At 40.2% G+C, this 12,493-nt stretch overlaps 1 protein-coding gene across 1 annotated transcript in view; it reads left to right on the top strand.

The window, feature by feature from the left end:
- Nucleotides 1-10,982, top strand: part of si:ch211-1e14.1 (UPF0606 protein KIAA1549) — a 48,182-nt gene extending 37,200 nt beyond the window's left edge. Inside the window, exons 14-21 of the mRNA XM_042496611.1 lie at nt 799-1,004; nt 1,740-1,969; nt 2,880-3,024; nt 3,105-3,428; nt 5,026-5,078; nt 6,351-6,499; nt 7,058-7,212; nt 8,620-10,982. Of these exons, the coding sequence (XP_042352545.1) occupies nt 799-1,004; nt 1,740-1,969; nt 2,880-3,024; nt 3,105-3,428; nt 5,026-5,078; nt 6,351-6,499; nt 7,058-7,212; nt 8,620-8,859 (1,502 nt within the window). The 3' untranslated portion in view covers nt 8,860-10,982. The remainder of the gene's footprint in view (nt 1-798; nt 1,005-1,739; nt 1,970-2,879; nt 3,025-3,104; nt 3,429-5,025; nt 5,079-6,350; nt 6,500-7,057; nt 7,213-8,619) is intronic.
- The last annotated feature ends 1,511 nt before the right edge of the window (nt 10,983-12,493 follow it).

Below are 12,493 nucleotides of genomic sequence, written 5' to 3'. Positions count from 1 at the left end.
GAGCCTGTGTTTTGATCAGTGTGTTTTCTGCTCATCAGAAGCAGCTCCTTTCTTTCTTCTTTCTGATTAATGGACTTCAGGAAAAGCTTTTATCAGTGGCGGAAATTCGTCCTTGATGACTCATTTGCCCTTTTCTCTCTGTTTCTCCCCTTTATTTTATTTATTTTTTTATTTTTAGTTTGAAAATCACTCATAGTAGCCAGACCTTAATTCATGAAGCTTTTTTAAAATTTCTATTGACAATTTATAATAACCACTTCTATTTAAGTTGTTGTTGTTGTTTTTTTTAATCTCCTTCACTTCAATAAAACTCTTTTTTTCCCTTTTCTGTTGCGGTTTGCAGGCAAGAATAGAATTGGTAAGAGTTTGTCCTCTTCCCATGTGTGTCTCTGTAGACCTCAGGCTTGACCTCCAGCAGCTGTGTCTGTGTTGTCTATTTGTTTCTGTTGTAGTTTTGTTCGGTTTGCTCTCACCATCCATCACTGTCTGCTGAGCCGTCAGTCGCAGAGACAATCAACTTCACAAACAAAGGCAGAGACATTTTGTTTGAAATGAAGTCTTTTGGAAATAGAGATCAGTGTTCATTCCATGTCACCAACGGAAACATTTACTTCACACTTTTGTTAAAGGCTGTATTACAAAGATAGTCGTGTCAGTAAATAAAAGGTAAATGTTTCATACTGATTCTTACGCAGTAGTTATCTACGCTCGATCACCACGTCAGCATTAGACTCGCAGTGACTACACTATGCTGACCAAGTTATGACTCTTTTTTTACTTTCTTGCTTCCTTTCTCAGGTCCTCCTCCTATGAACGGTACAAACGAGCAGCTATCCTCAGCCTCCATCTTTGAACACGTTGACCGCATGTCTCGTGCCACAGAGGCAAGCAAGAGACTCCCCAACAAAATCCAGCTCATCGCCATGCAGCCCATGCCTGTCCCACCGCTGCATAGCCCACCCATCAACGGCAAACTGTCTGACACCAACCAAATCAACAAAGAGGTTTGCTGTTCTGACTGTTTTGGCAAAAATTGATCTTTTTTTTTAACAAATAAAGTAATCCAAACGTATAAACATTTTTTTCTAAAATGTAAAAGATAATCTGCTGGTAGATGAAGAGGATGAAGAGATGTAGAGGAACGGTTTAGGAATGTTTTTGAGTCATGACTTTTTTATTGAAACTGGTGAAGCATGAGGACACAAAAGATACTTTTTTTCTACAAAATGTATCAAACTAATGATGCCACACTGGAAAACTATAGAAAAATTGTCTTGTATTTATATAATATGTATTTATATGCATTAGCAGAGTGAGAATGCACACAGAAACCACAAACACAGTGTATGCTCCCAATGGACTACACAACACTGTTATCATCTCATGTTCAATTTTTTCCTTTATTACATAAGAAAATTACAATCTTTGAAGGCCTATTGGCTCAGGTACAGAGGCATCCAGGACTTCAAGTACTTTTATCAAAGGAATAAAGAAGACCTGATAGGAGCAGATGACAGCGTTGCAAGTCCTTTAAAATCTCTAAATAACTAATTTACTGGTTAAAATAGACATGATGTTATTTATTCTCTGATGCTGCTGTAGCTTTTACAATAAGTCTCTAACAGTGTGTCATGTATATGGATAAATTTGTCATCCTGGTTGTTGAAGTCTTAACTTATTGTTAGTTTGATCTATGCATATTTTAAAGATGATGTCTCATGAGGTAATTATCTCCTCAGATCCAGGTAGCACTGAGACACAAGTCTGAGATCGAACACCATCGTAACAAAATACGTCTGCGTGCCAAGAGGAAGGGCCACTATGACTTCCCTGCCATGGACGACATGACAAGTGGCCTCGGAGATCCGAAGGACCAGGATCGCATCTATCAGAAAGCACAGATACAAATTGATAAGATTCTGGACCCGGATGCCCAGATGCCCTCCATCTTCATGGAATCCAAAAAGAGGTTTGGGGCATTGCACTTGTTTGGTTTTGTGGTTGACAAGCTGATCTGTGTTTTTGGGTGTGAAGGGCTGGATACATTTTACATCTGGCCTGTCTTTAAAGGGATATTTTGCAGATTTACAACCAGCTTTGTATCAAAGCTTTGTGTAGATGAACTGAGGTAGACTTTCCTCCATCTAGTGCCTAGATATCCCTTCTCCCCCCACCCTGTCATTTGGAGGAGTTTTGCCGGCTCTCAGGCTTTTGTTTAAAATACAGGCTGTAGTTTGTCGAAAAAGAGTATACAGCTGATAAAGACAGTTACCCACCCCTCTCTCTTTCCCTCAAACTCGTATTGAAATCCAATCAAATGGTAAAACTGGGCAGTACTGATTGAATATGAATTGAGATTAAGTTACTGCACTGCCTATTTATCTCCTAAAATATTTCCAGAAACATGTTTAAATGCCCTGTTAAGATGTAATAGTGTGGGTTTATGAACAGAAAGTGGACGTCATGTTGGTTCCTGCACAGAGCAAATTAACAGAGGTCAAATATTACCTGCGTTGTGTATTTCTCGCCCAAATGTTTTCAGACACATGTTTTAGCTTACCGTTTAATGGTAATTCAAGATTAAAGGCCGCCATTGTTTCACTTGGACTAGTCCACATTATGTCACCCACCAGCAGGAGCAGCTTGTAAGGCGTGAAACATTTTGGTAGTTGCAGGTTTGCTACCTCTTGGGCGATCTCGTCCTTTTTCTCTGTTTTTCTCTGGTCATGTTGCACCAATTTCAAAGGTATTGCATCTTTCTGCTGCAGAGACGGCCTAATTTTATGTGAGGACCCTCGTTATATTGGTGAAATTTTCTTTAAATAAAAAACAAATTACTCATGAATAGATAAATGAACATTTCTTCATTTGTTTCTCAGTGGTCGAGGAAGGCGTTCCCCGAAACAGAGGATGAAGGAGCAGCTGAATGGAGGCATGATGGAGGCAGACAAAGACCACCTCATCACTGAAGACAGTGATGCTGCTTATAGAAAGTGTCCTGGAGTCAACAATGTGGCCTATGTAGTGAGTATTAAAGGAGAATCATGACATCTGCACATGTTAACTGCTACGTCCCTTACTGTTCATAAATATGTTTGTTCCAGTCGGACCCTGATCAAGGCTCAGGATCCCCTCACAGAAGCCCCTCCCCCACTGAGGACGTCTTCCTAGGTCCCGCTTCCTCTCCTCCAGGCCACGCCCCTCCCCCACCCCCCTACATGCCTCCACAGCCCTCCATTGAAGAAGCGCGACAGCAGATGCACTCCCTGCTGGACGACGCCTTCGCCCTGGTGTCGCCCACCTCTCAGGGCAGCACAGCAGGGATCACTCTCCCTGGGGTCAACACCAACCCCCCTGCCTCCAGCCCTCCAGGCCGTGGCCCCAGACCTTGGGGTCCCTCTTACCAAGCTCTTGGCCCTTTCCCTGGTGTAAGTCTGATACTTTTGATCAAGCATTAACCAGTGAGCATCAAATCATACTGCTTTCATGTTGCACTGAACAAAATGATTGGTAAGCAACAAATGGCATCCATGCTTTTGCCTTATTTAAGTTGTATTCTGTCACTAATCTGGGGACAGATTTATGAGAGAAATAGGCTCCTTGTTCAAACCTTCAACTGCAGAGTAGCAAAACAGTAAAACAACACGTATAAAATCCTTTCTGTTCACTATCTTCTCCCTTTCTCAAGTTTTTTTTCCGCTCATTCGCAGCATGAAGCCTATAGCTTCAAGTTTAATCGTGTCCTCTTAGCAAACTAATCAGTTAAGTATTCCTCCATCTGTCGCCCCCATGAAGCTGCGACCTCACAACCCCAGTCAGCTATCTCACACACTAAGACTCTACAGGAATATACCCTGCATATGCCTGATCTGCATTAGCTCCTGTCACTGTGGGCTGGATTCAAAGGCGGTACAGTCATATAACTGCACTGAAGGCTGCTGGAATAATAAGCTCAGTGTTTGTATTTGTTTTTGTACTTATATTGTAATTAGGCCGTTTAAGAGAGGTGCAAAGTAGCAACATACAAAGGTTGCTTTATGCAGTGCTGCAGTTTGTTAACCCATTAGGGATGGAGTACATAACTGTACATGTGCCACACACTGTGTTCACAGCCTTTCATGTTATTGGTGGAACTGCCAAGAGACAAAAAAGAAGTTATCTATAGCATCTTTGAAATTCATGCTGAAGGGTAGAGCTGAGCTGAAGTTAAATAAAGGTTTTCAGTGCCCATGGGTAATATATGTGAGAAAAAAATTATGAGTTGTTTGGAGAAGGCATAGCATTTTATTACGCTGTAACGGTTTTTGCCCATTAACTCAGCCAGATTAGATCAGCATTGAGGTGTTAACATTAGAAATGTGGGAAAAAAACCTCAATAGAAAAATAAAAGTATAGTATTTCATTATTATGATATGATATTTTGTTGTACTGCAACTAAACACATTCCTGTCTTGTCTATAGCTTAATTATCATTATGGTAATTGAGCTTCTCACTCGCATCCTTAAAATGCATCCTTAAATGCATTTTACAGCTGTTAACATACATAAATCATCGTCTCTTATAGTCCAACACCGGTGTTTGCCCCAGGTTACAAATATCGAGAGAGACTTAACAGTGAGCAGTGGAGCTATAAAAAAAATTTTGAAGGTTCTGCTTTTGCAGTTTTGGTGCTTTAATATGCTGTTAAAGGTCAGCTGTAAAAAAAGAAGGATATCCAACAAACTGTTTACTACAGACGTGAGCCCAAAATATACTGTACATAGCAAAAAGATTTACATTCATAAGAAATATCAACATCCACTACGAGGTTTCTTTGCATTAATTGCAATATTTGTTTCAGCTATATCTGGATACATTATCCAGGCTGTGACATATTAAGTTTTTGAATATTTTATGAGTTGATTGTACCCAAGAGCCATGAATGCAAACAGTTGTGCAGTTCAGCTTCCTGTTTACAGTCTTTGTCCTTATTATTGTTACTCACTGTCTACTAAGCATTATTTGTCTTTCTTTGTCCTCCTCAGAGGTTCACTGAGCTGAGCATGTCCCCTCCTCCAGTTCAAGGCCTGATACCAAGGTAAGTAGTAGTCGATGAAAATTGAGTATTCATGTATAAATTAATAAATTATATGCATATCTGACGTTCTTCCTAACACCAAAGTGATTTCTTATTGACTGGTACAGTCTGATTTCCACCACGTTACCAGTGGGAATGTTTTCCCTGAGGTGCATCCAGTGAGTTCGGCCTCATGACTAATGGCACAAGAGTCATCTTTATTTTAGTGGTTCAATGGATCAGGTCCAAGCAATCATCTCTGGACTGGCTCCAAAATGATACTCATACACACACAAATTCAAGCAGGTTTTTTTTTCAAGAAGTCATTTCATTTTCTAGCCAGAGGAAGCATAACTGATGTATTTTTTGGTCAAAAAGCTCATCTCAGTGGAACTTAAGTATCAGTAGCAGCTTTCAGCCACTTATTTATACAGCACTTCTGAAAACACATAGTTACAAAGTGCTTCATATTTAGATAAAAATCAAGTACACATACATGCACACATAAGAAAATACATACATACCGACGCATAAGGACAGTACATAGGCAAGAGTTACTTGTGGCATACAGGAATCATTTCATAAAAAGGCCAACTTACAGAAAGGAGTTTTCACATACCACTTAAAGCACGGCACAGTTTCAGCACTCCTAAATACAAAGGGAAGGCTGTTCCAGAGTTTGAGAGCAACAACTGCAAAAGCTTGGTCACCTCTGGATTTAAATATGACGGGGGAACAGATAGGAGTCCTTTATCACATGATCTAAGCAGCCGACCAGCAGAAAAGGGGCTCAACATCTCTGCTATATATGCATATATGCATTGTAGTTGTAAACTGTGAAACCTTTAAGACTATATGAACTGCAGATCAATTTCAAGGTAAATGTTGTACCATATACAGTAGAAGACACTGTAGGATCAGATTGATGACCCTGTTGTTATGCATGCAAACCCCCACACATGACATACACGATATGAACAGTCCTCTCACATACTAAATTGTATGCAGGATTGTACAATATCACTTCAGCAAGTTTTTAAGTTTCATTAGTCGGCTTTACCCTAAAAGAGATGATTGGTTTTTACATCTAAATCTTCTGAGTGTCAACTCTGGCAAATGTCAATGTTGTCACTGCTTTGGTTGAGTTGAACATGGACGCTACTTATTTAAAAGGCTGTGTTTATACAACACTGTAGAGACTGCAACTGAGAGAAACCGCATTACATTTTTCACAACACACTTTTCAATACATCACTGCTAAGTGAATGAAAAATACATTTGTTTCTGTTTCAGGCAGGGCCTTGGCTCGAGCTACCTACCACCAGGAGAAACAGCAGGGCAATGTGAGCAGCTCCAGCCAGACAGCCTGTACTCCAGCAGGGGCCTCTATGCTGATGAGCTGCCCTCATCTGCCAGACCGCGACCAGTAGGGGGAACTACAGGTACGAGTGGAAACTGCACACATGCAGACACATACAAATGCCTTCTAAAGCTGTTGGATTCAGATGTAAACAAAGCCCACAGTTTGCAAATGTCTTTGTCTCATTTTCACATATTACACCTTTATTTAAGTGCAAAGTATTTAGATATAAAAAGACAATGTTTTTTGTCCGTGGGCTCAGTTTATTTTAGATCTCCTCTGAAAGTGGGCCACAGCACTATTCCTTCAAACAGATACACACCTCCGTCCAATAAAACCTGTCAAACTGGGAGAGCCTTGTCTCTCTCTTAAATTATTAAAGAAGCTGGCGTGATGCTGCTTCCATCATGTGACTTACACTTATAGAGATGGATTCAGGCGTTTACCATGTAGAGTGCAGCGCAGATTGCTTTTCAGACTGTAGTGATTGCATCAAAGCATATTAACGGGGCTGCAGAGGATCGAGTGTCAGAGTACCATAGCGCTGATGTGGTGTGTGTGTGTGTGTGTGTGTGTGTGTGTGTGTGTGTGTGTGTGTGTGTGTGTGTGTGTGTGTGTGTGTGTGTGTGTGTGTGTGTAGGAGCCCAGCTCCATCATCTAACACAGGTGGGATTGTCCAGCCGGATGAATGGTTACCCAGCAGGGGTCAGGGCTGCTCCAGGGCAGAATGGAGGCATTGGATGGAACCACTACCATGGTGACAATTTCTCCAGGGCAGAGCCTGAAAAAGATGCCGTGAGTGAATTGCTGAGTTGATTTAGCCTTCTGTCTATTTAAACCTGAAATGAAATTGTAAAATATACATTTCGTGACACTTAATCCCATGAAAAGACGAAATATCAACAATAAACTAAGCCTAAGTGCAAATATTGTCCGTGTATCCAAAGCCTGATATAGCTTGTTATTATTGTACCACAGAGGTCCATGTTTGTCCAGAAACTATTAATAACACCAGTGGGCAGCAATGATGCACTGGGTGACATTTTCTTTAATTACCATAAAGGTTGGCATTATAGTTCATTTTGAGACTGTGCCAAACACACCTTTCTTCTGCTGTAAATTTTCACTAAAGCACAAAGGTGTATCAATCCATGACTGAAAACAGACCCAAACAAATGCAGCTATTTAATCTGTTTTGAGTAACCTTTGCTAAAACCTACAATGGCCATCAGTTTTGGAAAAATTCTGAGCCTTTTATAAAAATTAAACTATATGTTTGTGACGTAGTTTTAAAGATAAAATCATCATCAGTGGGAGAGAATGGGTTTGATGCTAAGAGCAACAGACAGGCTACAGAAAGCAGAAAGTATAAGGAGACACAGTTTTTGTTTTGGTCTTTTATTTATAGAATAATGCCAGCCTTATTCTTAAGACCCTCTCTTTTTTGGGCAGATTCTCACAAAAATTGATTGCAGCCACTGATAGCATAATAAATTGCACATCACTTGAAGCCACTATCTGCGCTATCTCAAGATTCGATTCTCAAAAGATATTGCTCTGATGATATTACAGCCCAAAAACACCCATTAAGTTTGCAGCTGAATGAAATTTGTCCTTTTTCGAGTCTGATTGCAATTATTCATGTGGCAAAGTTTAAATGTTACCTTTGCACCAAGAACACAGTTGACAGAATAAAGGCAAAAAGAAAAAGACAACTTGGCACAAGCTACAGGTTCTGACCAAGGGGGTTCAGAGGCATCCTCAAAACTTCAGACAAGGAATGTAAATGAAACAAAGAAACTGTATTTAGGATTTAATATTTCAGCCTGTCAGTGCACTGTAAGTTTCCACAAACAAGACAAATATTTTCACTGTTAACTGTATGTTTACTTTATCAATTACAAAAATAAATACATAAAAATACAGGGATGGCTCAGCATGTCGGCTGATTCCGATATTTAATTTTAAGGCCAATATCGGCTGATACCGATGACGTGCCAATATTATTCTGCATCCCGTACATACACAGTATATGTTGTTTAGTTGTCTTATAGTGCTTTGCTGCTCTGAATATCTATCTAGATCTCTCTTCTTTCTCACACTCTAGTTCTGCTACTTGATATTTTTCCTCTATTTTCCTCTTAATTTTTCTCTTCCTCCTCTCCCTCTTTCTTCCTGTTCGCTCTTCTTCTCCACCTTCAGTTCCTGGACTGTCCTGACTACTCGTCCTCCTCTATCTTCCAGACGCCCAGAAGTGGTATCAGGGAGCCCTCTGCACCCCCTGTCCACCTAGACACCCCGGGGGTGGGCTATCTGTCAGCCCCACCGCCCCTGGACACATCTCCTCCTACACACTCCTCTGCCTCCCTGATCAAGGCCATCAGGGAGGAGCTGTTGCGTCTCTCCCAGAAACAGGCAGCTGTGCCCAGCTACCACAGCTGAAGCCCTGGCCTCCAGTCTGTAGCTCGAACCAGTCATGCCACTGACCCTGCCTGCCTGCTTCGCCTAATCTGACAATACTTCCCATGGAAGTCCCCGAGGGTGTACAGCAGAGAGATAGTCCTGCTAAACTGAAGAGAACAGGTGGCTAATAGAGATTTCTAACTGAAGAACTGAATGATAGGATGAATAATAACAGCGCCAAGACCATTCAGAATCAGATCAACTGCAGTATGTCAAATCAGAGACAGTGTTATAAAATGTAGAACAGTATAAGCAGTATATTGCTGGACCTTGAAAATGAGATGACATGTCGGGACACGCCCTGCCCATGTGTCTGTCCTGCACTTCGCTGGGGATCAGGGTGCTTATGTCTAGCCCCTGTGGATCCTGGACTGTGAGATTGAGATTTTGCTGCATTTCTTCAGACTCGGTATTCTGTGTCATGGTTTCCTTCTCATGCTGCCTTCACTAAACTGGAAACACCCCACCAGACATGTCATTTTTTTACATTACTTAAACTACCATACAGGTATTTGTCATTTTCCAACGCAGGCCCTTAACCTCTCTATCACCATCAGGTGCTACTTCATGTTTTCTGCCATGATGAGCCATGCTATGCCTTGACACTGTGATGTAGTTCACCTGACCCAATCTACTGTATGAGCCTACAGTGAGGTCATAGTTCACAGATGGTAGGCACAAAGGGCCATCCATAGAGACTGATAAAACTCCTTAACACTACATAGTATTTCCATGCTTACTGCAGTAGCACACTTAGTATGAGTTGATATTTTTTGACTAAAAGTACATACTAGTTTTTGTGGACAACTTGTGTTCATGTCCAGTGTTTTTATTTATGTTTAGTAGCTAACAGATGGCTAGACAAACATGAAAGAATGGCCTTGAAAATCATTCATCTTCAAACATGACTTCAGAGGCAGGTGTTAGAGATACAGACACACGTATTTCAAGTCCCAAATGAAGACTTTCAGTATGCACTTGACAATTAGGGTGTATTGTATATGGTTGTAGTTTGATGCACTGTATGCAGACTACTTGGTACAGCTCAGGTCATTCAAAAAGAGATTCTCTGCGGACAAATCAGTGATGAAAGAGTTTGTTTGGTTATTGAAGAACTGTTAAAGATGGAAAGTCACAGAGACCAGTATTCTTTTTTTTTTAACATTAACCTGTATTTACTATGTACTGAAACATCATCTCTGTTTCATGTAGTATTCACTGTTTGCTTTGCCTTTTTTTGCTTTAACAGGAAGGAAAAAATGTGTACTGTATTTGTGTTGTCAGTTATGGTTTACTTCAACCAATCATGTTTATGTGCTTTTTAAAAATCTCTTTGGATTTACCTTGCCTCATATAATTTTGTTCACCTGAAATGTCTCTTTTAGTCATCATACTGGTTGGAAATCTAGGTTATCTATTTTGACATTACCCTCCCCCGATATGTTGTGATGTTTCGGGGCCTGAAGTGATATTTTAATTAAATTAAATAAAAGAGAAGATTATGGATTTTAAAAGCAGGTCTTGGGAATATGTTTCAGAGAGTGTACCTGTATTATTTGGTGGATTCTAAACTGTGAGTTGAAACATATTACAGATGTTATCGGAGAGCACTTCCCACCTTTCTTATGTTTGTAATGTGATGTGCCTTTTGGACTCACCTGAACAGATTAAGTACACAGGATGACAAAGGTTCTCTGTGCGGCCTGATTTACTGTCATTCGTTCAGCCACATAATATTGAAGGTTGTGATTGCAAGTCTAAATTTTGACAAGAGCTCTAGAAAAGACGTTACATGATCTGTTGGTGTTTTAGGGAGCATCAAGGTGAAATTTAATACAGCGAACAGTGATCAAACATTTTATGGAGTGGGTCAGGGTCTGGTTTTCCATTTCACCTCCTATGTTCATGTTTTGTGTTACCAATCTCACACTGTATGCCTCCATCTGCTGGTTATGTACTGTAACAACAGCCCACCCCTGTGTTTACCTTCAGTTCCGTTTTTATAATAACTGTTTTTTGGTGTATTGCTGTTGTTGTTGTTTTTCATCTATTTCTACATCTTGTATTTTGTGAAAATTATCTGTTGGCTGGCCCAACTTTGTTTTGTTGATGTTGCATGTTTAATTATTATATTTCTTTTGTTTGTTTTTGCGCATGCTGTTACAGAATTCTTGAAATACAAAAGAAACTGTCACTCAATGTGTCCTCGAATTTTAAGTTCAAATCGCAGGTTTGGGTATATTGTGACGTGTGGAGATTGTCAGTGATACCTTTTTTCAGTTAGCTTTTGAGTTATTACACATTATCACCATTACATTAGCATTGGTAGTTGCGTCAGCATATTATAATTAAATTCCTTGAAATGATCATACACGCATCATCATATATCATGTCGTTCATTCAGTATCAAAGCGCTCTTGCAGGTGTTGTACTTCCCACAAACAACCAGAGGGTGTCAGCACATTACAAGAAAACCAAATCTGCTTTATTTACAACAAAGACAGCTCCTACAGCTGCAGATGATGTAACCAATTCCCATGGATGTTTCTCTAAGTTTCAGAAAAGAGGTTGTATCATGTGCTCCTCACTATTAATAGAGAGACTGTGACAATGTCATTAATAATGAAGTTGAATGTGCTATGTCAAATAACTGTGGAAGCAGTGTTTGTGAAGGACGAAAACTTCCATGTTGATCAGTGATGTTTCTAATATACACCAGATATGATTTATTTCATTTCTTGTGAGGGATAAACAGAAAATAAGAAAGCAGAGATACTTTATAGGCAATAGCATGCAATATAAGTGGAAACCAGTATGTGTGCATTTGTAAAATGTGCACTGTTGCTGAGCGCAAGAGATTTCCCTTAACTAATGACACTTCACTGTCAATCAATGTGATTATCTACACGTTCTGAGGTGGGTTCATGCTTCCCTTGTTGTGAAGGAGCACTTCCTGCGCATATATTGACTTCTATCTCATCCCATCAGACGCTTCTCTCCTCTAATCCCATCACAGGATCCAAAGCCACTGAGTGAAGCAGCTAAACGGTCAGCAAAGCTCCTGAGCATACACTACAGTGGTGGACTGCACACAGCTCAGCAAGTATCAGTCAGTGCTCACACACAAATAGTCACTGCACTGATCTTTTGACAGCCTGATTGTATCTATCGTTCTTGAATTTGAGAACCTCTAAATCTGGTGAATGTTTAAAAGGCTGTTGACTATTCAGATGATCACTTCCTGTTGCAGCTGTGTCTCGTTGAGTCTGATCTCCTGCCAGTCCTAAGCTCTTTAACTCTGGTCTCTTCCGTGAATCTGTGAGACTCCAGTGCTTCTGTCTATGCACTGTTGCTAGAGATTCAACATAGTTTTTATGTGTTACAGTCTGTGGCAGTCTATATGAGCAGATCATTATAAGATCATCTTCAATATCAGGCTTTAGTTTCCCCTCATATAAATTTGACTACATTAATCTACATGTCATTGATTTATCACCCTCTGCATTCGAAAAGTGTTTGATTTGACATGCCTGAATGTTTCTACTCTTGCAGGTTTTTATTGTTGAATTCATGCTGTTAGCTCAGTGTCTTTTTCTGTCTCTCTCTTGTCTCC

Source organism: Plectropomus leopardus, chromosome 11, assembly GCF_008729295.1.
Source record: "Plectropomus leopardus isolate mb chromosome 11, YSFRI_Pleo_2.0, whole genome shotgun sequence".
Taxonomy (NCBI): domain Eukaryota; kingdom Metazoa; phylum Chordata; class Actinopteri; order Perciformes; family Serranidae; genus Plectropomus; species Plectropomus leopardus.
The sequence above is the reverse complement of the archived record's forward strand: the minus strand, read 5'-3'. Positions and strand labels throughout refer to the sequence as shown.